Here is a 23,175-nt window from a genome sequence, read left to right as displayed (position 1 = left end):
CACCCCCCTCTGCTGTTCCGGGGAGGGCTGCAGACTACCACATGCCTCCTCCCATACATGTGGAGTCACCAGCCGCTTCTTTTCACCTGACAGTGAGGAGTTTCACCGGGGGGGGGGGATGTAGCACGTGGGAGGACCACACTATCCCCCCCCCCCAATCAACATAGCACGTGGGAGGATCACGCTATCCCCCCCCCCCCAATCAACATAGCGCGTGGGAGGACCACGCTATTCTCCCCCAGTTCCCCCTCCCCCCCCAAACAAAATAGCACGTGGGAGGATCATGCTACCCCCCCCCAGTTCCCCCTCCCCCCCAAACAACATAGCACGTGGGAGGATCATGCTATCCCCCCCCAAACAACATAGCACGTGGGAGGATCATGCTACCCCCCCCCCAGTTCCCTCTCCCCCCCAAACAACATAGTGCATGGGAGGATCACGCTATTCCCCCTGGTTCCCCCTCCCGAACAGGCGCCCTACCCACCAGAGGAGGCGCTAGTGCAGCGACCAGGGCACGTACCCACATCCGGCTTCCCACCCGCAGACACAGCCAATTGTGTCTGTAGGGACGACCGAACAAGCCGGAGGTAACACGGGGATTCGAACCGGCGATCCCCGTGTTGGTAGGCAGCGGAATAGACCGCTACGCCGCGCCACCCGGGGGTGGGAACATTTTTTTTTTTTTTTTTTTTTTAGCAGAACGAGGCTCACCCTGGTGGATAGACATCGTCCGATAGGCCACCTCAGCCGCAACACGCCGTGGGTTGGTCTGCGTGAGAACGGGGAATCCATGTGCATGAATACGGCCATCGGCTGCTACCGAAGATGGCCGCTCAAAGTACCAGACGTTTTCACGGGTTCACTCTAGCATCTAGCAACGTCATCGTCATCATCATCATCATCATCATCGTCACCATCATCCTGTTTTTGTATCAGTAGATATGTGGGCAGCAGAGGACGCAGTGCAACTCACCAGGAACGTGCACTCAGCAGCATCGTGTTGCAAAAGAAAAGGAAGGAAGTTTAAAAAAAAATGCAGAAGTTGTCACTGCTGTTCATATTTACAATCATCGGCCATTACGAGACTGGCCTCTTTTGGTTTGTTGTTGGTGGCGGTGTTTGTTTTTTCCCCCCCCAACATCAGGAACCTGATCTCGTTCACAATTGAAGATACCATTAAACAGCTTATACTGGTTGTTTGATATTATCTGTGCTGAGACACGTCGGTAAACACACACACACGCACGCACGCACACATGCACACACACACATTGTGACAATTCTGCAAAGTATGTGACATTAAGGCCTCAGTGTGTTCTTTGAAGTAAAAAAAAAAAATACATAGCAAAGTGGGATCAAGTACTACTTTCACAATTACCTTTGCACATCCTGCTAGGACACTAGAGCTATCTAACACAACGATTAAACATCGAATCGGAATTAATAATTCTAGAAAAAATATTCTATTGAGAAATACATTCCCTTGTCAGGACCTTGTGAAAAAATAAAACTGTTCGAGGCAAAGAGCCAAATCGCGCTGGCTTGCTACACCTTCGAGTCCAGAGGTTTCTCCCCGTCCACGCCGACCGGCGGAGGATCCGGGCTGTTGTCTTTCTCGGGGGATTTCGTCGTCCCCTGCTTTTCATCCTGCTTTTCGGGACTCTTAATGGCTGAATGTGAACTACGGTGCTCCGTAACGTCACTGTCGTTTGTTTGACCTTTGGAGGAGGTGCTGGCCGCTGCGCCCGGGTGTGTTTTCATGTGGCCCTGTTGAAGGGAGATGCAAGGCATGGATCTCAGTGAGAGCAGATAAGGTGAAATGTCTTCCATGCATGAGAAAATATGTAGCCGGGGGTCGATTTGGGTGGTGGTGGTGGAACGGGATGCTGCCCCCTGTTTAAAAATTAACAAAAGCCAACTCTGTATATCCAACCTCACCCCCCCACCCACCCACCCTTTCCCCATCCTCTTTGGGTTAATGGAGCTATGTGATATATCTTAATCAAGGAATATTAGTACATATGAATAAATCTATTATCCCCCCCCATTTTTCTCCCCAGTTGTATCCGGCCAATTACCCCACTCTTCCGAGCCATCCTGGTCGCTGCTCCACCCCCTCTGCCGATCCGGGTAGGGCTGCAGACTACCACATGCCTCCTCCGATACATGTGGAGTCGCCAGCCGCTTCTTTTCACCTGACAGTGTTGTTTTGCCAGGGGGTAGCGCGTGGGAGGATCACACTATTCTCCCCAGTCCCCCTTCCCCACCCCCCGAACAGGTGCCCCAACCCATCAGAGAAGGTACTAGTGCAGCGACACACCTATCTACATCCGGCTTCCACCCGCAGACACAGCCAATTGTGTCTGTAGGGAAGCCCGACCAAGCCGGAGGTAACACAGGGATTCGAACCAGCGATCCCCGTGTTGGTAGACAACGGAATAGACCGCTACGCTACCCAAATGCCCAGAAATCTATTATCAATATTCAAATTCAACCCATAGTAGCGATTTGCACACCAAATGCTCTATGGACATTGTAGTGAATGAATATTGTAATAAATTAATTATTAAAAGTTGTGAGTATTAGAAAGACTACAACCAATATGGTGCCTTATATGAGTCTAATCACAATACTAAACTCCTGAGATGCACTCTTATAGTTTTTAAATAAAATTGGTGTCAGAAAACCTTTCACGGTTAATTATATGTATGCCTACAATGACAGTTTAAAAGATGAATGTGGTTTTCTAATGCACCCACAAGAACTCCCTTGTAGAATTTTACACAGCGGTGTGTTACCAGTTTTAAAGTGTGATGTAAGAACTGAATATGGGACAATCTTTATTCTCAAAACATCAACATTCAGCATTACGTAAGCCCTCACCTTAAGTCCGCTGCGGCTGGCATAGGCCTTCCCACACTGGGGGCAGCTGTAGGGTTTGTCGGGGCGAGGAGGTTGGCTGGGTGGTGCTGGTGTTGGCAAAGAGGGCTCTGGATCCTTGGCATGTTTCTCTGGAGTGCCGCTGTTCTCCTCCATCAGCGTTTCCTTCTCCCGCTCTGGATCCGGCACTGGTAGAGAGTCTTTTGGTGCAATGGTCTCACTCTCCCCTTTACTTTGGGTCGCGTCTCTATCGAGCTCTTGTGGTATACCGGTAGATGTCTCCCCTGTAGCTACCATCGCTTTCGGACTAGCAGGAGGCGTGAGCGCCGGTAAAGGTCCACGGGCCGGGGACTTTGGGGTAGATTCAGGGCTACGGGTGACCTCATCTGTTGAGCAAGCTTGGTTTTCTGTAAACATGGAGGCTTCATTATTGACCTTACTTGGCATCACATTGCTATCCACCTTTGAAACACAGAGGGAAAGAGGGGCATCCTCCTCCTGTGCCTCCCCGTTGACCAAAGCTGAATGAGAACTAGCTACAGCTACTTTGAAGGGGCTGGTGCTGACCGGGTCATCTTGCGCCTCCTCAGCAGAGTACTTGGAATCATTCACAGAGCTGTTACCAACTTGGGAGTTATCTACCAGCGGCAGGGGGTCTTCAGCTCCTGCTACGGGGGGATTACGGGTCAGAGATGGGCTGCGACTGGCTGTGGCAGCCTCAGACTCCTCCATCTTTAAAGAGATGGAATCGGGGGTCATTGGTTGTTTGGAGGAGGGCGGCAAGTCTCGAACGCTGCTGGCCTTGGTTAGTGCGAGGGGGAGGATTTGCTGGTGCTTGGATGGAGAATCGAAGCTGTCGTTATCCCCATCCATGAGACCAGCGTGGCCCAGTTCGGTGCCATCTTCGGTGGGCATCTCATCCTCTGGCGGTATTTGCCCTCCCAGGTGCAGACGGATGTGGTGCTGCAGAACCAGTGCATTGGTGAACTTGCGCGGGCACAGCGGGCAGGAGTTTTGAGCTCGAGCGTTGGGAGGACGAGCACGGTGGGTCGCTAGATGGGCCCTGAGGCTTCCCTTGGTGGAGAAAGAACGACCGCATAGCTTACACGGGAAGGGGCGCTCTCCCAGATGTGTGGCCTGATGCAGACGCAAGGCGCGAGGACAGCTGAGGATACGCAGGCAAACACCGCACTGGTTGGCAGCTAGTGTGGTAGGTAGAGAAGGGGAAATGGTGGTCACAGTAGTGGACCCAAGGAGTGCTTGGCTGCTCACCGGTCCTCCAGTGTTGGCGCTGGGGCCGAGGCCCAGAGCAGCTAGCATTTCTCGGCGGTAGGCACTGGAAGCAGTGGTCAAATCATGACCGTGCGTCTCCCCATTGGCGGTTGACTCAGATTGGGCGTGTGAGGAGGAGGTGGAAGGGGATGGGGAGGAAGAGGAAGCCACCCCTCCACCTCCCTGGGGCTGCTTCTCAAGCTTTTGCACCAGCCTCTGTAACTTTGTGGTGTCCGACGTCTGAGTGGAGACAGCAGGAGACGAAGAGGAGGGCGAGGAGGTCGACGGCTTAGGGAATGGTGGAAAAGGGAAGTGGAGTTGATGAGCGGAAGTGAGGTGGGAGGTGGATGGGTGAGTCGGGGCACGGAGGAGGGCGAGGTGGTGAGGTGAGGCACCTCCGGGAAAGAGGATCTTGGGGAGGTGCGCCAGCTGGGAGTATGGGGATCCAGCATGGAGCGCAGAATGAGGAGGCGTGTTCTCATCAAAACGCTGCTGTTTCGCTGCTTTGAACTGGCCACCCATAGAGGAGGAGGAGGAAGAGGCTGGTGAGGAAGAGGAGGAGGAGGAGGAGGGTAAGGCAGCACCAGGCATGGTGGCGGCTGCCGTGGCTGAGGCTCGATTAAGCTGTAGCAACGAATGGGCAGTGGACAGCAGTGCCATGTCCACCGACGGCGGCAGAGGGAGCGATGATGGCGAGGGCTGAGCAGAAGCGCTGGACAGGAACCCTAATGCCATGCTTTCTGTCATCCCAGGAATGCTCCCTTTCACCCCGTTAAAATGCTCGTCATCCTCAGCCCGCCGCTTCCTCCGTCTCTGGGTAGCAGAGCCCGGAGGCATCTGCTCAGACAGAGCTGGTGGCAGCAATGAGAGTGACAACTCGGGGTTTTGCTCCCGGTGCCGAAGGAAGTGCGCTTTAAGGTTTCCTCTGGTTGTAAAACGGCTGAGGCAGACTGGACACTGGTAGGGCCTCTCACCTGTATGCGACCTCAGATGGATCTGAAGGGATGAGTCACTGCTCAAAACCTTCCCACAAAATCGACAGGCATGCTGTGGACGCCCCAAGGAGGAAGCGGAGCCCAGGGAGGAGCTGGGCTGGAGGTGGTGGTCCTGGGAGTGACTGGCGGCGGGGAGCGGAGTCGGGAAGCTGACACCATTGCTGTGACCAAATGGGGAGGTGTTGGAGGTTTTCTCGTGGAGGTAGCGCGGCGGTAGGCCCAGTGACAAAGAAAGTGGGTGTAGGGATGCAACGGAGGAGCTGATGGTGGAGGAAATAGGGGTGGTGGAGGAGGAGGATGAGAGTGACAGTGAGGAAGAAGAGGACGCTGCTTTGCCTCCGTTTGTGTGTAAAACATTGGATTTCGATGCCGACAGAGCGGTGAACAGGGAAGATGGGAGACTGGTGAGGAGCGTCGCCGCTGAAGTTGCAGGAGCAGCGGTGGTGGTGGCAGAGGGCTGTGTCCGCGAGGGAGAGCCAGGGCCATTGGACTTCTGGTGGCTCTCTGCACTGCCCACCGATTGGTTGTTATCCTGAGCGAAGACGGCTCCGCCGAGCCTCAGAACATGTCTGCAGATCTCTTCCGTCATTTGCATCTGGTGTATTTGCCTTTGCTGCAAAACCCTGAGCTCCTCCAGCAGCACCGCCAGAGTTGGAGGTACATGGATCTGACCCCGTGATCCTGGGGGGCTGGCAGCAGCCACTGGCGGTGGCTGTCGGCCAGGGCTAGAGCTGTCACGTTGAGCTGGCACACACTGAGAGGAGGAGGAAGACAGAGAGGAAGAGGAGGTTGTGGTGGTTACAGAGCTGCCGTTGGGCGGGGAAGTCATGGTGGAGTTAGGATGGGTGTGGGTGCCAGAGGTCGGAGCCAGATGAGGGGGAGAGTGCGTCTGGGAGGACAGAGACGGGTGAGGGAAGTCTGGAGAGAGGGAGGAGTGGGTATTGGGGAGGGAGGTGGTGTAGGGGGCAATGTGGCTGGGCCAGTGGGGGGGAGGAGAGCTCTCGCTGGGCAAAGACGGCGCATGGAGCCCGCCGGGGGACGGGCGAGGAGCCAGAGGAGGCTGGCAGTCCTGGAGGGAGGAGGGGGAGGAGGAGGATGAGCCTGATGAGGTAAGCTCTGAGCCAAGAGATGTGGACGGCGACTTCACGCCCAGTTGGTCATCTGAGGATTGATGGAGAACAAGAGAGGGATTAAGACCTTTCAAGCACTAAACCGAACATTATTCCAATGGTTATGGTTTACGCTGGACGATACCAAACATATTATCGACACAGTAATCACAGGGAAATTTTCATGATATCAATATACATCATGATACCTGCTTATATATGCAAAAACACCACGTTTAGAAATCCAGTTGAGGTTCATCGCATTGAAGTGTTTGGTAATGTAAAGTAGAATATCGCATGTCTTTATGCAATGCTCAGTAATCACCTCTACTGCATTTTTACCAATGATGTTTTTGCACCTTGTAAGTTGTATTTTATCATTAACTCTATTTTATTTCATACTGCTCATATTTTGCACTTCCAGTGTTTAGACGCCACCATTTATTGCTGATATTTATATTTCTCATCTCTTACGTACGCACCATTTTGAGGTTGACCCAACAACAACAAAGTGATCGACTCTTGAATCGGTTGAATCTCTTAAGGAAATCACAGAAAGTGATATACTTTCTGTGACATAATATCAAAGTAAAACTACTTTTCAGATAATACTCCCCCCAAATATTTCAGCCCTCGTTTTGTGAGACATTTTCGGTCATATTATCATTAATTTAGACGGTAAAGTTGTGCATCACTATATTAAGACCGCGTCCGATGCAGTACCACTGAAGGACAATAAAGGATAAGATTGATTTGTCACCCAGCCAAGTTATTGTGTATTCCCCCTGCAGGGGCAGTACTGTGCAATACACAACCTGCGGTATAAATCTGAACACCTATGTATGTGAACCTAATTAAACATCCTGCTTCCAGGTATGTATGATTGACTGCATCAAATTTCAAACTGGTGTGCATACCAAAAGTTTGCAGGGCATCTTGAAAACAGGTTCAGTAAATATGTTGTGTAGAAAAAGAGAGGCGTGTCTTGCAGGAAACGGTGTCGAACAACGGAATAAACGACACAAAAAAAAGTCCTTTATGTTTATGTCATCCATTAGTTTTTTTTTGTGGTGTCTTGTCTCAATCTGTGCTCTCTGAAGCAAAACTCCTCAAATGTCTTGCGCACACACACACACAAAAAAAGCTCACAGACCACCTTGCTGCTATGACAACACATTTTAGGGGACAATGGACATCACCAAGACAACCCATAACCCCTCTTAACCCGCCTCCCTCCCTCCAGCAGTTACGTCTTTCATGTCCCTATTCACCCTTCCCCCCTTACGTCACAGTGGAGGTCAAAGGTCAGGCCACGCTAAGGGTTCTGGGCACTGTCCGCACAATCTGATTGGTCAACTGATCTGACCTGTGCAGCTCAGGGGTCAAATTCTTTCAGAATCTTGAGCACGGAGTGAGAAAGAGTAAAAAAAGAAAGAAGGGAGGGGGAGGGTGCAGCGACAATGGAGAGACAAACTAACTATTCCCTCCTGGAGAGATATAGTGATGGAATGAATGACTGTACCTCGCTGAAATCCCCCTCTCCTTTTTTTTTTTTGTTAGGTAGCCCTGAATCCGTGGAGCATGCAGAAACCACTTCCAATCTAAACTTCCCCCCTTTGCTTTGTCGGAGCCTACCTGCAGAGAAAACCAAGGTGCAAAGCACATTGAAGCCACATGCCGGCCAAACGCAACGCAGTTGAAGTGCGTTCTCTCCATTTTCTAACCCCCCCCCCCCACTCCCTCTCCTTTTAATTTTTTTTTTAACCCATCAAAACCCCCAACTGTGCAGGAGTTTACAGTCAATAGGGCCGGGGCGAGACAGAGGTAAGGAGAGGGGAGGGAATGCATTGAGAGGGGTAGAAAATAGAAGAAGAAGGGAGCATAAGGGAGAGGGGCATGGTGGGCCAGCAAAAAAGAAGAAGAATAGAAGGGGTAGAAGATTAATCTTTACCAAAAAAAAAAAAAAAAACCACCCCCACCCCCCTCCCCCTCACCCATGCACCTTATTGTTAACAAATAAGAGTGTGTCTATACTAATCGAAGAACTGCGGCCTGTTGGCCTCCGACAAGACGAGCAGCGCAGGGGAACGGCCACAGATGTATGTTAGTTAATCCTGCCCTATTCCCTTCACAGCCACAAGTTTATTGGTCTTGACCAAAGTGCCTCAGGCCTCCTTTTAGTATAGGGCCCATTAAGGTGACTCACTAAGCAGGAGAGATTTTTTTAGGAGGGTGTGTGTGTGTGTGTGGGGGGGCAAACTTAGACCTCTTACTTTCAAGTATATTAAGTAGCATTGCACGCAGTGCTGCAAACAGGATGCATGCACATAAAAGTTAAAATGAATGATTTTTTTTTTTCCCCTCGGGTAGAAACACATGGAAGCCATACACACACACACACACACACACACACACACACACGGTCTAACAGTCAAAGCCTGAACTCTGCAAGAACTTTAGGTGATGAAAGTAACTTGTGCAGCCATATCAAGTTGTTCAGTGCAGCAGCAGCCCTATTAAGTGGCAATCAATGGAAGTGATTGATTAAAAAAATAAATAGAGGCACCTATCGATCATTTCTCACCGTGCGATAGCAGCCTCGGGCCCCCCGGATCCGCGTTGACGAGCTGCTGGGGTCGTTTCTGCTTCCGGCGTGACATGATTCACGGTGAGACGGAGAGAGAGGGGGGCATCAGTCGATTTACACAGTCATCCAAAACTCACAAGGAATCCAAAACTTTTTGGGGGGTTGGGGTTGGGGGGTGGGTGGGTGGGTGGGTAAAAAAAAAAATCAAAATGTTCAAAAGAAAAACGTTGAGTTCTGAGAGTAGTTTGTCCTCATGGAGGAAAAGGCACCAAAACAGAAGGTTGATCGGCGTGGAAGGAAGGAAGAGAGAGAGGAAAAAAACCCCGCAGGTCTGCAGCGTATCATATGGAGCTGCGGTGAATGCGTGTGTGTGGCTGTTTTCTGAAGTCTCTTCTCCCCCCCAAACTTGTCCAATTTGCGCCCCTCCTCTCCCACTGCTTCCCTTCATGCGCACACATGCAAAACACACACACACACACGCACGCACACACACACGTACGCACACTCACGCACAAACACACACGCACGCACACGCATACAACCCCTCCTTGTTCTTCAATGATATTTGCATTTCAATGGCTTGTAACACACAGGCTCTGTGGTTCTCCCTTTCTCTCTCCCCTCGCCTTGTTTTTCTTTACACACTCGCACAGCAGCGATAAACTTTCCTTAAAAAAAAACCACACACATGACAATGCGACGTCAAATCAAGAAGGGATTTACGACAGGCTAAAAGTGCAGGCTTAGCTTTTAATCGACGCGACGCATAAAGTGCCAGTAAAAAAAGCACGCGAGTTCTCGGGCGCAGTCGCTAAAGTCAGTAGGTCTGCAGGTAAGCAGCGCTCGACCAGGTGACACCGGCTATGTTATGGATCCCCCCCTCCTCCTCCTCCTCCTCCCCCTCCCCACCCCAATAGTCAAAATACAGGTCTGCTGCACGCCGCTTATTAGCCACCGAGCGCCCAGCAAAGCCGATCACCAGATGATCGTCATAATTGTTTGATGGCACTATAATAGCCTCGTGAAACGGGGGTTTTCAAGAGCTTTCCGAGGTGCTCGCGGCACGTGGTGGAGAGCGAACATTTTTTTTTACCCCCCATTATTTCCATAAGGCTAATTAACAACAACAGTGGCGAGGCAGACCGTCGTGAGGCCACACAGCCATTCCACATTGCGTGCATGTATTTCATGTATTATCGCCGTGTGCATTACCCCACCCACCCCCACCCCCCCGCCCAGCCGCCCCCAATCTTCCACCGGAGCTCTATTTAAAAGGCAGAGAATAGATGGGAATCCGCGACAATGGCGCGCTGGACACAGTTGAGTGGGCATCTCCCCTCACTCACTATGAACCCCCGGATCTGCTGCCGCGCAGCACAATGCCCCTCTTTCACCCCCCGCCTTCACTCCTGTACCACGTGGAGAAACGGATAAAAGAGAGAGCGAGAGGGGTGGTGGTGGTGGTGGAGACCGTATTTAAGTAGGTGTCTCACTTTATATGTCCCCCTCAAAGACGGCAGAAGAAAAACAGGGGGCATTATTTGATTTGGGGGGGAATAACTGCCGTAGCAGGGTTAGAGCTCATTCAGAAGAGCAAAAAAATCTCTCGTAACTTTTTTTCCAAGCGCTTTAGGGGAGTGTCGCGTGGAAGTCAAAAGGTTTGTTGTTGTTGTCAAAGTTTCTGGATAAAATGAAAAAGTAAAAAAAAATAAAAAAATTATCTCTTTTTCAAGTGGCGACCGGTTTAGCTGCAGTCTTTCGTTAGGGCTCCTTCACAATACTGTGGCGAATTCGGGGGACGACGTAACCACAGGAAGTGCCGCGGCCGGGAAGCGAACCCGTATCGCCCGCACCGAAGGCGACATCGCTAGCCACTCGACTAAAGGGTCAGATCCGCCAGCCGGCAGCCAGCGTGTCTAGTTATCCATGCACGTTACACTACTTAAGCCCAGTGGTTCTCAATCAGGTCCTCAGGTACCACCAGTGCTGCTGGTTTTCCTATTCTACCAGGTGGTTCACCACAGCCACCTGTTGTCCCAGGTGAGAAACCCCCCCCCCCCGACTGGAGGCAGAATAAACCGCAACACGGCCAATATAACTATAATATCGTCGTGGACCGCCATTTTTGTTGTTGTTTACAACAAGCCAATCAGATCGCAGGACAGACTGGGGTAACGCCCATGTTCGTGCTGTCAATCAAACCCGGCTGACGTTCATCACCGTTAGCGTCGCACGTTATTGTGTAGACGTCGAAGTTCTGCTGCTGTTCGATTGTGAGTTAGCGTGGGTGTTCGAGTTTAGGTCGGCTAAGCTGTGGAAAAATCACCTTAGCAGCTATCCAGATTACTAAAACTATTGTTTAAGTTGTAACGGTGGCGGTACTGTTTGTTTCTCCAGAGTCCCCCCTCTAGAGGAAGAGTAAAGACCCGCCAAGACAGTGTATTTCCGCTACTGGACAGGTAATGCTAATTAGTTAGCATTAGTTCAGTTAGCTAACATACGTAACAGTCCTGCTGTAAATCTAAAATATCTAAAAAAAAAGTTTGAAAAAAATCTTAAAAACCTTTCAAACAACGATGGTCCGCTCAGCAAGCACTTTGTCCCATGGTGGTAGAATGGAATAGAGTATAGTTGTGCAAAGAGCCGTCAAGATACATTGATGTATATATATATATATATATATTATATATATAATATAAGAAATGTGTGTGGCTAAAAAACAGGTAAGAATGATGCCCAGACTTTCAGGAGTGCCCAGACTAGGTAGAATTTGGGTAGTTGGTAGTGTGAGAGGATAAATGGGATGGTTGCATTGGGCTAGCCAGATGCTCAGAGACTAGACCATCGTGAGTGTTGCTGATTAGTGACCTGTCAGATTTCTACACAGATGGCCATGTCTCTCTGCGGTGACACACTTAGCTGCAACTTCCCCAAGTGTCGGGCCAAGTTGACTGGGTTTGCCTGGGTCACGGCATGCTCCCACGCTTTCTGTGATCAGCATGGCTCTAGTGAGTTTAGCCATGCCCCCGCCATCTGCCCAGCATGCTCCTCCATACTCTCTGGGAAGTTGGACATTGTGAGGACGGAAATGTCACCCTCCGAGGAGTATAAGGCCATGGTGCTGGCAGGTCTTCAGCCAGACATAGTGCTGGACATCAGCACCCGTGCTCTGGCCTTCTGGAGCTACCAGGTTAAGTCTATATGTGTGTGTGTGTGTGTGTGTGTGTGTGTGTGTGTGTGTGTGTCTTTCTTTGTGTATGTTGCATATTATGCTTGTCTCTGCTTACCCTGAGTTGTGAAATGGTGTATTTTTCATTTGACAAATTTGTCCAATTCTGACAAAGAGAGCTGAAATTCTGTTTGAGCAGAACTCAAAAATGAGGGAGATGCCTAGAAATAAGACCTTCTGGTAGTGAGTAGTGTGTCTGTGTTGAGTGGACATGAGAGCGAGAGGAATGCAGGGTCCATGTTTGTCAGTGTTCAGTCTCTCAGGATGTCTTTTTATTTTAGGTAAGATAATTTCTGCGCTTAAAAGCACTGTTATTTGTGCAGGTCTACCAGGAGCGTATGTATCAGGGTTACAAACTGTCCCGGGCTGAGGCTGATATAAAGAAGATGGAGAAGGTTTTGACCCAGCAGCACCAGAGCAGGGAAATGGAACTCAGCACCATAAAGGGGGAGCTTGCCTCTCTGAAGAAGGTAGATATCCATTCCTGAATTCAATAACATCAGAGGCCTCATGTTGGTAATGAATCTCTAAGCCCTTTATCAGTTGCTCGGCCGAGTGCCAAAGGGATTTTACAGGTGTAGTCTGTATGAATGTAGCTTCAGTTTGCCTTCTTTTCTACCCAATTTCCCCTCAGGGATGAATAAAGTATTCTGATTCTGATTCTTACCTGCTAGTGAGCACGTTTACCATGTTTATTAAACCCGAGATAAGATTGTGCAAACAGCACGAGGGGTATATTGAAAGGCTGTGGTTATCAAACAAGGTCTCTGTCTACATCTCACTTTCTCTTCCTGACCCTAGATGATGGAGTGGAAAAGGAGGACAAAACTCCATAAAACTTTTTTTCCGCTTCCAGTGTCGGAAGATGGCAGCGCAAATTCACATTTGCAGTGGCCTCACCCTCACCCTCATTAAACTTTGTGTGATGTCCTTACCTGGATTATTGAGCATGGATAAAGAAAATATCATATATCATGAAAAACATGATTCTCTAAGGGCATAGAGATGACACTAGCCATTAACTGAGCACTAGTAAAAATTGGTCGTGGTTGTTCAGTTAATGCGTATAACCCACTCGGCATTGCAGAGAACCCTGAGAGCTGAAACCCTTATATTCATAAGCAAAGATAAAACTGCATTAATTTGTACTTCTTTTTACTACCACTATCCAAACTTGCATGTAATTTTAGCTGTCTTTTAGCAGATATAAAATCCAGTGAGTCAAGTAATTTTTTTATGAGACAGTACAAGCCTGTTTCATGCCATAAGCAATCATCATACATTTCAATAAAGCTTTATTGACAGCTGATGATTGCTTATGGCATGAAACAGGCTTGTACAGTCTCATAAAGAATTTACTTGACTCACTGGAATAGACACACACTATATGTGTGTGTGTGTGTGTTTTTGTCTTTGTTCTAATTTATGACTGTGTGCATAGGTGACGGAGGAGTATAAGAGGAAATACAGCGAGGTGTCAGAGAGGCTGATGGAGAGGAACCGGCAGTATCAGAAACTGCAGGGGCTTTACGACTCACTGAGGCTGCGCAACATGGTGGTGGGTGACACGGAAAGGGGCACACCACTGCAACAAGGATATGAGTTCCACACTGGTGAGTGAAAACCTTACATTTTATTTTCATGACTTCAAGAGTGGTTGGTTTTGATTGGGATCAGACTAACCATCCTGCTGATAAATGGGGATAGTAATATTCATACTGTTTTTTGCTTGTGTGACGTCTGGACACAAGTAGCTGTTAACGTATGCATTTGAGACTGGACCACTACGGTAGAACTGAAAAGGCATGAGTGCAATGTAGGCAAGTTTTATTACAGCAAATGCAGATATCATATTTGAACAGAAATTTTGAGAAATGTAAATAGCTATATATTTTAAGTTTTACACTAAAAAAACATATTGAAGTGTGCAATTACTCTTTAGTGCTACAATTCTTAAGATCTAGATGCAAAAAAAAAATTCCCTTTTGATACTTGATACTGCTGGCATATTTGACTTTAGCTTATGTACAAATATCCAGATCATGAACGGTTTTGTATTTTCTCATTTTAATGGTCACTGGTAGTATGTTCACAGGAAAAAAGGATTCATTGCATAGTGCATTAGGTCTTCAACAAAGCCGAATGAGACGGATAACAGTGAGTTTGAAGAAGTAGTGAAGTTGTCATAGCTAACAAGCAGAAATTATAGACAAACTTTGTAAAAGACCTTTACCAACATAGTACAACACCAGTAACTAAAACTCAGATTCAACCATATGCAAAACAGCACTGCATTGGTGATAGTACTGTTAGCACCGTTTCATTTTGAATGAATCTCTGGGGTTTGGAGTGGTCAAACACCAGTTGCAGATTATAATCATGGTTTTTAAAAAGTAAGAGAGAGCTAATTTGATATATTTGGGACACTGGTGTTATACTGGTGTTGGCCTATACCTCCATAGGAATTTATGAATTGTCCACCACACACACTGTCTGCTTCTGAACTCCATATGCAGCACCTGTTTTCAGTCACTGCCATCTATATCTTAATTTCTAACACATCTGAAAACAAGGAAAATTAGATCCAGATGATGTCCGGCATCAAACATTTAAAGACACTGTAAGGTTAGAGACTGGCTGCTTAAAACCACAGTTTGAGTTAAAGTTTTTTTTCTTCCATCAAGTCAACTATTGCATCAGTGTAATGCAGAGAGAGACAGAAATATTGTTCATTATTCTGTCAGTAGTGTATGTTTCAAAATACATTGTCAAAACCTGTCCAAGGAGAATACAGGAACTTAAAGAGTTGTGTAGGATGAAAACACAGGCTAACATAAAATGACTGAAGAGGGAAATGACAGTAGGAGTTGTGTTCAGAAGCGCTGATCATCACTGTGGTTAATGAGCTGGTTGTCTGTGTATGTCTATGACTTGTTCACAACGAAAGAGATCAGCGTCCACCTCCTGTGTGTCTACCAGGGATGGTCCACCCGGCCTCCCCCCAGGAGAACCTGCAGTTCTCCAACATGGACCTGGAGGAGGAAGACCAACTGTTTTCCAGCCTGGAACCTGACAGAGCAGCACAGACCTTTTTCCAGTTCAGCTCCCCTGCCAAAGGCCAAGGCTGGCCCTACAAGAAGTAGCACTGAGCCAGGCTAAGTTGTTGTTCTTGTTCTTCTTCTTGTTGTTGACTGCTGAGAGTTGATGTTTGATACAACACATTCATAACGGGTTTATTATATTGTATTAATGTATTTAACAGTTCAATCTGTTCTTATTTATCCGATTAATGTATTTAACGGTTCAGTGTGTCTTTATTGATCCGAGTTCACTTTGTGTTGTTCATCATAAATAATAAAATTGTTTTGCCGATAACTTGTTATATTCACTTTCGATGTTGGATCAGTACAGGGATGGAAAGGGAACATAGCTTTGCTTAAATACTGCATTTGAATGTGTGTTTGGAGTAATTGCACTTCAGAAGCTCAAAGTGTACTTCGTTGTGCTCAAAAGGAGCCAAAAAAATCATTTCACTCCCATTTTCTATTTCCCCGGGGGAATTAAAACTTAGATCATCTTTAACCACTCGGCTAGACTCAGCAATGAAGATGGGAGACGTTCTCACACTGAAATAGAAATTATGTGGTAACTCATTTTATCTATGATTGGCACATTAAATTCCTCCCACGTAAACATTTGAGAACAAGACTCTGGAAGTACCAAACTAGTTTTATACCAAAGTATTTCCACATTTACTTGAGTCTATATATCTCATCCACCATTCAATAAACACACTCAAGGTGTGAAGCTTGGTTGTTGTTTTAAAATATTGACAGTCATCACAGTCGACATTTTGTCAGTAATTTACTAAACATCTCCATCTTCTTCCTTCAACACAGAATACAAAAAGGGAAATATTTATAACTATATACAAACGTGTGTTTTTTCCCCCCTCAGGACAACATAACAGCCATCTTCTATTTACAGAACTCACACTAAAAACAGCCACACATGGCAGCTTCATGCTCGCCATTTGGTTTTCAGACCCCATTACTGCCAAGGCATCAGCTGTGCTCCTATGACCTCCATAGGTTACGGAACTGATGATGATTACCACCAAGACCCCCCCCCCCCCCCCCCGAGTAATTCTCAGCTCCACTCATTCACTTTGGGGCTTGTAACTGACTGAAGCAGCGATCTGACTCTGGAGGTTTTGCTTCTTTCCATTGACTATGAGCAGCAGAGGGGAGTCCACTCGTATACTCCTGAAGTCAAAAGACTGTTGGGAAGAAGAAACAGACAAGTCAGAAATAGACTGAGTTCTTTTTTGTTCCATCCATCCATTATCCAAGCTGCTTATCCTACTTAGGGTCACGGGATGCTGGAGCCTATCCCAGCAGTCATTGGGTGGCAGGTGGGGAGACACCCTGGACAGGCTGCCAGGCCATCACAGGGCCGACACATTCACACCTAGGGACAATTTACTACGGCCGATTCACCTGACCTACATGTCTTTGGACTGTGGGAGGAAACCAGAGCACCAGGAGGAAACCCACACAGACACGGGGAGAACATGCAAACTCCACACGAGTCGACCCAGGATGACCCAACCCTGGGGTTCAAACCCAGGACCTTCTTGCTGTGAGGCAACCGCACTAACCACTGTACCACCATGCTGCCCCTTTTTTGTTCCATTTTAGATTTTTCTTCATAAAAGAGCAGACCTTTCGCACAACTGTAGATCGACGGGTGCATAGGAGTAGATCATGGGTCAGCAAAGGCAGATTACTAATGTTTCGGTACACAGACCTTCAGGTTATTTCTTGACTTTTCTTCATAAAAAAGGACCTTATCAGCTCTGTGTTGAAGTGGTTATGCACTATCAGCAATGCTGATTATAATAAAGGCTTTGGGGTCAATTTAAATGAAATGCTAAATACACTATAGGTTTTCCCTGTATTGTGATATGTTGAAGCTATCTGAGTTTTTTTTTTACTGGGAGACTCACGAGACTGTCACACAGAAGACTCAAGTTTGATCCCAGCCTCTACCAAATGCATCAACAACCATATGTCCAGTCGGTGTCCAAAGAAAAAGAAATTAAAATCCAAAAGATTTATGTAAAGGTGCTCCTTTAGTCATAATTCCCAAATTGAGCTGAAAAAAATGAATGCATCGGGAATGTTAATCATTAATCGATTAATTGCCATAAGAATTTAACCGATTAACCGACAACATAGCCTATGTTTGGGTACCATTTCTCCGGAGCGCCTATGTAAACTTTTATACCACAAGAGGGCGCACTTCACCTTTGCGGTTCAGAAAAACTACTGGCACAACAAAAGTAGAAGCGGGACTGACCGCGTAGATGTTCATTCATACCAGTAGGATTTAAGTTTATCGTGGAGAGGTTGGGATCACTTTTTATTTTACTTTTATACAGCACTTTATTTTAAAAAAAAGAAGATGTCTGGTTTGGTCTGCCTTGTTAGTCTAGACTGAAGAGGTCACTTAGATGAGTGATGAAAAATTTCTCTCAATAAACATTGTGTCCAGATGAACTGATTTGACCCCCCCCCCCCCATTTCTCTCCAACTGTATCCAGCCAATTACCCCACTCTTCCGAGCCGTCCCGGTCGCCGCTCCGCCCCCTCTGCCGATCCGGGGAGGGCTGCAGACTACCACATGCCTCCTCCGATACATGTGGAGTCGCCAGCCGCATCTTCTCACCTGACAGTGAGGAGTTTTGCCAGGGGGACGCAGCGTGTGGGAGGATCACGCCATCCGCCCCAGTCCCCCCCCCCCCCAACAGGCGCCCCAACCAACCAGAGGAGGCGCTAGTGCCGCGACCAGGACACATACCCACATCCGGCTTCCCACACACAGACACGGACGGCCAAGTTTGTAGGGACGCCGCACAAGCTGGAGGTAACACGGGGCATCGAACCGGTGATCCCGGATGCCCTGACTTTCTATGACGGTCTAGAAACGGCAGTAATTGTGCCCCGTTCGACATTGTTCTGTTTGGCAGCGTCACTCGTCGACTAAGGGCAGGCGGGGGAGAGAGAGCACAGCCTTATCATTTTATTATCGTTTGTTTAGAGTGTTTGTGCTTCATGAATCCATATTTAACACAACTAATGTGCCGCTAGAATTGTTTAAACAAATAAAACAAACAGAAAAAGACATGCCTTTTGTATCTCATTAATTATCAATCAATTATTGATCGTTAACGTGTTCAACTATTGGTTAAGGAAAATGCATGAAACTTGCAACCCTAGTCTGCGTCCTATATACATCATAAGTAGGTTGTAACTTTGTAAACACACACACACACACACACACACACACACACACACACACACACATACTGACCTGTTCTTTATGAGTAACACTTTGTCTTTTGACCTGAGGTTCCGGAATGACTACGGTGTCTCCAATCAGGACGCCCCAGCTGTCTGCTGTGTTGTACACCATCACCACCATGCACGTCTCCTCACTGTCCACCATACCGAACGTGCTTTGGTAAGGGAACAAGAAATGCAGTTTAGGTGACCGTGATGAGACCCCGGGGTGTCGTCAAGTTCTGTCCGTTTAGGCCAAGTAAAACGAGAGGTTACGAAAGAAATGAAAGCAGTTATAAAACTACACCTTCAGGACCTGAAAAAAGAAGAAGATATTTTCCTTATGGAGAAGGAGAATTAAACAGTCATCCTGACAAGATTGAGATGAACACGTCATGTCACTAAGAGAATTGCTGTCAAAGCAGAGGCACTTACAAGGCCATGCGTCCCTCAGGCGCCAGGCTGAACACCACCTTGCCCAGGGCGGCCACCTCGGCGTTGTGGCCGTGTTTGAGAGCGGCCAGGCTCTGCGGCTCCAGGCTCCCCACGCGTCCTGTAGGGGAGCGGAACTGAGGGGAGGAGCAAGGCCCCAAGGCTGACGTGTTGAGACTGGAGAGCATCGTCCGCAGCCGACGTGCCTTCACCTTCCCCTGAGGAGACGAGATGGAGCCGGGAGATAGAGATGAGCAGGAGACAGACTTTACTGCCATCTGCTGGTGGTAAGTGACATTTCCTAAATCTCAGCACAACCTACTGTGGTCTACAGGCACGCTTATGTAGTGCCAGTGGCTAGGGTTGGGCGATGTAATGGTAATACGATAAACCAGGGGGATTTAGAAGTGACGATGGCATCCACTTCAACGTCTTATCTTTCTAATTAACTATAGTTTTAACTGTCCATTCACAAGTTATTACAGCGTGCACCTGCCTGTTTGGTTAGAGAATTACAAATGTTTTACTTTATGTGTAAGTTTCAGGTTGGACCTTCACAACCAACCTTGACAGGCACTTTCGTAAAAACAGCTAAATGCAAACAGGACCGTGTGTCATTCCAAATGGTGGGCAGATCATCACTTAAAGCCTTGATCCACTCTGCAAACTGCCTGGGAGGAAGTTATTTTCCAAAACCACCATTGCCACACTTTTATGACATCAGGATATCAGTGTGGGTTAGTGATTAAACAACACGGTGTAGCTTAAGACAGCCCCCTTCAGTCCCCCCTCTCTCTTTTTTTTTGTTTTGTTGAAAAGCTGGCAATACGTAATATTAGGAAACTATGAAAAAATGGACACCGGCCAACCCTGCCAGTGGCTTTATCCAGACAGCTCTTGACAGACCCACGTCAATTCAAATGAGCCAAAATTGTTACGCCAACTTGTCAATAAGTAATAATCTTAGTATCTACTAGATCTGATCCTCCTATACATTTTATAGAGTAAAATATACAGCTTCTTCTGCACACAAATAAACCATGCAAAGGTCGCATTTTCATAAAACCCATATTGCGTATATTTCTCTTGACACAACAGTGCATGCTGTTGCCATCTGCACAGCCTCAAATGTCATAAATTCATAGTTTTATATATTAAGTTTTATACATTTACAGGTCTTCATAAGTTCGGGTGTTATGTCATGTGATGTTTTATAAGCCCTTCTGCGATATTCCTCTGCTTTTCTTCTATTTGCCATGTCCAATAATCTGCAATAAGTTTTCCCATTAGGGTTATTATTAATCTAATCTATACAGTTCCCCGAAAGAGAGAATTCTCCACATGTCGACAAGAGACAAGATGACTAGAGTACATGTACATAAAAATAAAAAAGCTGGAGGAACGTACAGTTTTTCTCTGATCACCAAATGAAAAATTAATTCTTTCCAATACAGTCTGCGTTCTGGTGAAAGATGTTTGAACTGGAAGTTGCAACCTTATATTCATTCCAGTTCTGGTGTACAGAGAGTGTAAAACGACTACCTTTCTATCCTACCTTGTTCTCCATGAGCTCTGTGACTTTCCCCAGATAGTCCAGCAGCTGCCTTTCCCTGTCTGGAGGCTCCTCCCAACTGGGGTCGAGCACTGCGGCTCGGCTGTAGCCGCCCAGCGCTGACCCAAACATCTCCTCATACTGGAACAGAGTTGCCCGGTTGAAATGTAGTTCAGGGTAAGACGAGGCGGTTCTGTCCACTTTTTCCTACCAGAAAAAAAGGAGAGGACAGGAGCATGTTTTACATTAGAACCAAGCAAGGATTACGGATGTGCAATCATGTTACTGTGTGTGTGCATACTCACAGACTGTGCATAGGCACTTAGCGCTTGTTGAGACATCTGTGGATTCTGTCCGCAGGTGAAAAAAAGGGATACGTAGGCATTACCCAGGATGTCTATAAGAAAAATTAGAACACATAAACAGACGAGACTTATCAAACTGTTAAGACATCATCGTCCAGCATTCACATCTTGTTTTATACTTAAGTGCCATCTATCACAATAATTTGTATCTTAACCCTTAGTCTGTATTTAATCTATGAATCTGAGTCTTTAGATGACATAAATGTCTTTATTACAAAAAAGCAAGGAGAGTATTGTCCAGTTTTTTTTGCCCCCAATTAAGATGAAATATGTAACATTTATGCTTTTCTAAGGCATCGTATTACAAGTAAATACCAGCGGGGGTTGCTGAAAAGTCCTGGTTGAAACAAAGTAAATGACATGCACACACCCAACTCCTCAAATTTCTGAATTAAAAAAAAAAAAAAAAAAAACAGGAGCCGGACCGACTGAGTTGTTTTTGTGTTTGTTTGATGTCTTTTTATGTTGGTAGTGAGTTGTGTGTCCATTTTAACAGGTTGATATTCACATTAGTGAATGATAAAGGCCAGTGTTCAGGTACAAATTACACACTGCACCCCTGGTGTTAAAATATCTCTGTTGCCTAGATTTCTTACTCACACCAGGAAGTTCCATCTGTGACATCCAGCTGAACAGCCTGCCTGGCCAAGTCTACGCTCTCCAGCACCCGCTTGCCCTGCTCTTCACTGACTCCTGCTGGCAGCTGTCTCAGCACCATGGAGAGGTTTCGCAGTGACACCTTGTTCTTACTCTGCACAACAGAGACAAAGTCAGACACAGGGAGCCCAGCAGAGACAGAAAAGGAGAAATTATGCAAAAGCTGTCTGACACTGTGTCAAGCATTTCGTAAAGGTTAGCTCTTGGAAAATATCCGCAAACGAATAAAGAGTCTAGTGATTTTCTTTGAGGGAATGTTTTATTATGTGACCAAATCAGTTATTCTGTCTCTGTCTCTCTCTCTCTAATCTCTCGCTTGTTCCTACCTGCTGTAATGCTCCAGTAAAGCAGTTCTTGGCAGCAATTAGATCTCCTTTTTTCCAGTACTGCTCCCCAAGGGTGTTCCAACCCTCAACCAGGCCAGGCTCCAGTTTCACAGCCCTAGAAAGGCACTCCTCTGCCGTGACACTAAACCCCGGGGCTATGTTCAGACACCTGCCCTTCTGTAGCAAATACTCTGCTTTGTGTTTAAAGCAATCTGCATAAGACAAATGAACAACAGAGGATTAATCAGTCCGGGTAATTGGTCAACTGTGCACCAACTGAAAACAATGCACGGTTTCAGTGCAAATGGCTTTAAATGTAACCTCTGTTTTTAAAACTTCATAATTTCCACACTCACCTTCTTTTGCCTCCAACTTCTGTAGTGTCACTTCCATCTCTTGTGAAACACTGCTCTGTTTTCTCCCAGCATCCTCCACACTGTGAGTCTCAAAATACCGATCTCTAAAATTATACAGATCATCAACAAGCTCCTGCATTGAGAGTGGAGTGGGGTGGGGTGGGGTGGGGTGGGGGGGGGGAAGCAGGGCAAAATATAGTACGTTTTGTTAGGCACAGCAGTGGATCACAAATTGAAAAATTGCAAGAATTTACACAACTCAAGGCTTCATCTTTTTTTAGTGCCGTACTTGCTCCAAAATTGGGGCAAACGTGTGCCCACGCTTGATCTGCTAAACCCCAAGGCAAATTACCATTGACATGACTCAGCGAGAAAGGGGATGCAAGCAAAGGTAAAATGGCTGGTAAGCCAAGCATGCTTATTAAACCCATCTACTAGGCAGCCTACTGGAGACATGGGGGAAAAAGGGGTGTCCATTAACAAAAACAATCATAAACGAGTTACAGATACAAATGTAAACGGTATTTCCTATTACAATGCGGCGCGGAACCAGAAGCACGAATTCACATTGTCAAACAATAACAGTCGCTGTCAAGTCATTATAGTACAGAGTGGCTGTGCAGACGGGCAGTAAGCAAGCTGGGGACAATGCGCAACACGGACAACATCAAATGACTGAAACATCGGCACAACGGGAGTGCCGGGAAGGGGAACGACGCGAGTAAAAGTACTTTAAGAAATACCTTCAAAATTTGCATTTCATCTTTCTCTCTTGCGGGCTCCTCATTTTTCTCGACTTCCGCCATCTTTACTCCGGAGCAACAGTCGAGCAGTGCTACGGGCAGCTGTGTACAAAGGCGTCTATGAATTTGGGCTACCGTACGTTTCCGTAGTCAGCGCCAGCAAAGTGTACCAGCAATACCAGCCGGAGTGGAACAAACGATAGCGAGTCCGCATTTATTACTCCGAAGTATTTTATACCGCCATTCCTCCAATAATTCACTTGCAACAACCGCGATTCTATCCGCTATCCAGGCGACGCGAGCCCATTTCACGGCAGCCAGGGTTAAA

General features: G+C 47.1%; 3 protein-coding genes across 3 annotated transcripts; 1 reads left to right on the top strand and 2 right to left on the bottom strand.

Moving 5' to 3' along the window:
* Positions 1–1,545: 1,545 nt before the first annotated feature.
* On the bottom strand, positions 1,546–8,916 carry si:ch211-212k18.5 (sal-like protein 1). Its single transcript, XM_056300209.1, has 3 exons — positions 8,841–8,916; positions 2,884–6,308; positions 1,546–1,767 (listed from the first exon to the last, which is right to left on the bottom strand). The coding sequence occupies exons 1-3, from the start codon at positions 8,914–8,916 to the stop codon at positions 1,546–1,548; spliced, it is 3,723 nt and encodes a 1,240-aa protein (XP_056156184.1).
* A 2,345-nt stretch (positions 8,917–11,261) lies between these two features.
* LOC130130356 (E3 ubiquitin-protein ligase CCNB1IP1) lies at positions 11,262–15,257 on the top strand. The gene is made up of 5 exons (XM_056300035.1): positions 11,262–11,302; positions 11,731–12,033; positions 12,396–12,542; positions 13,514–13,685; positions 15,052–15,257. Exons 2-5 carry the CDS (start codon positions 11,731–11,733, stop codon positions 15,213–15,215), a joined length of 786 nt encoding a protein of 261 aa, XP_056156010.1. The 5' UTR covers positions 11,262–11,302; the 3' UTR covers positions 15,216–15,257.
* Positions 15,258–15,270: 13 nt separating this feature from the next.
* On the bottom strand, positions 15,271–23,122 carry ttc5 (tetratricopeptide repeat domain 5). Its single transcript, XM_056300034.1, has 9 exons — positions 22,848–23,122; positions 22,105–22,237; positions 21,749–21,960; positions 21,366–21,516; positions 20,706–20,797; positions 20,404–20,607; positions 18,852–19,066; positions 18,448–18,592; positions 15,271–16,351 (listed from the first exon to the last, which is right to left on the bottom strand). Exons 1-9 carry the CDS (start codon positions 22,908–22,910, stop codon positions 16,232–16,234), a joined length of 1,335 nt encoding a protein of 444 aa, XP_056156009.1. The 5' UTR covers positions 22,911–23,122; the 3' UTR covers positions 15,271–16,231.
* Between the last annotated feature and the right edge of the window lie 53 nt (positions 23,123–23,175).

Source organism: Lampris incognitus, chromosome 20 (genome assembly GCF_029633865.1).
Source record: "Lampris incognitus isolate fLamInc1 chromosome 20, fLamInc1.hap2, whole genome shotgun sequence".
Lineage (NCBI taxonomy): Eukaryota > Metazoa > Chordata > Actinopteri > Lampriformes > Lampridae > Lampris > Lampris incognitus.
The sequence above is the reverse complement of the archived record's forward strand: the minus strand, read 5'-3'. Positions and strand labels throughout refer to the sequence as shown.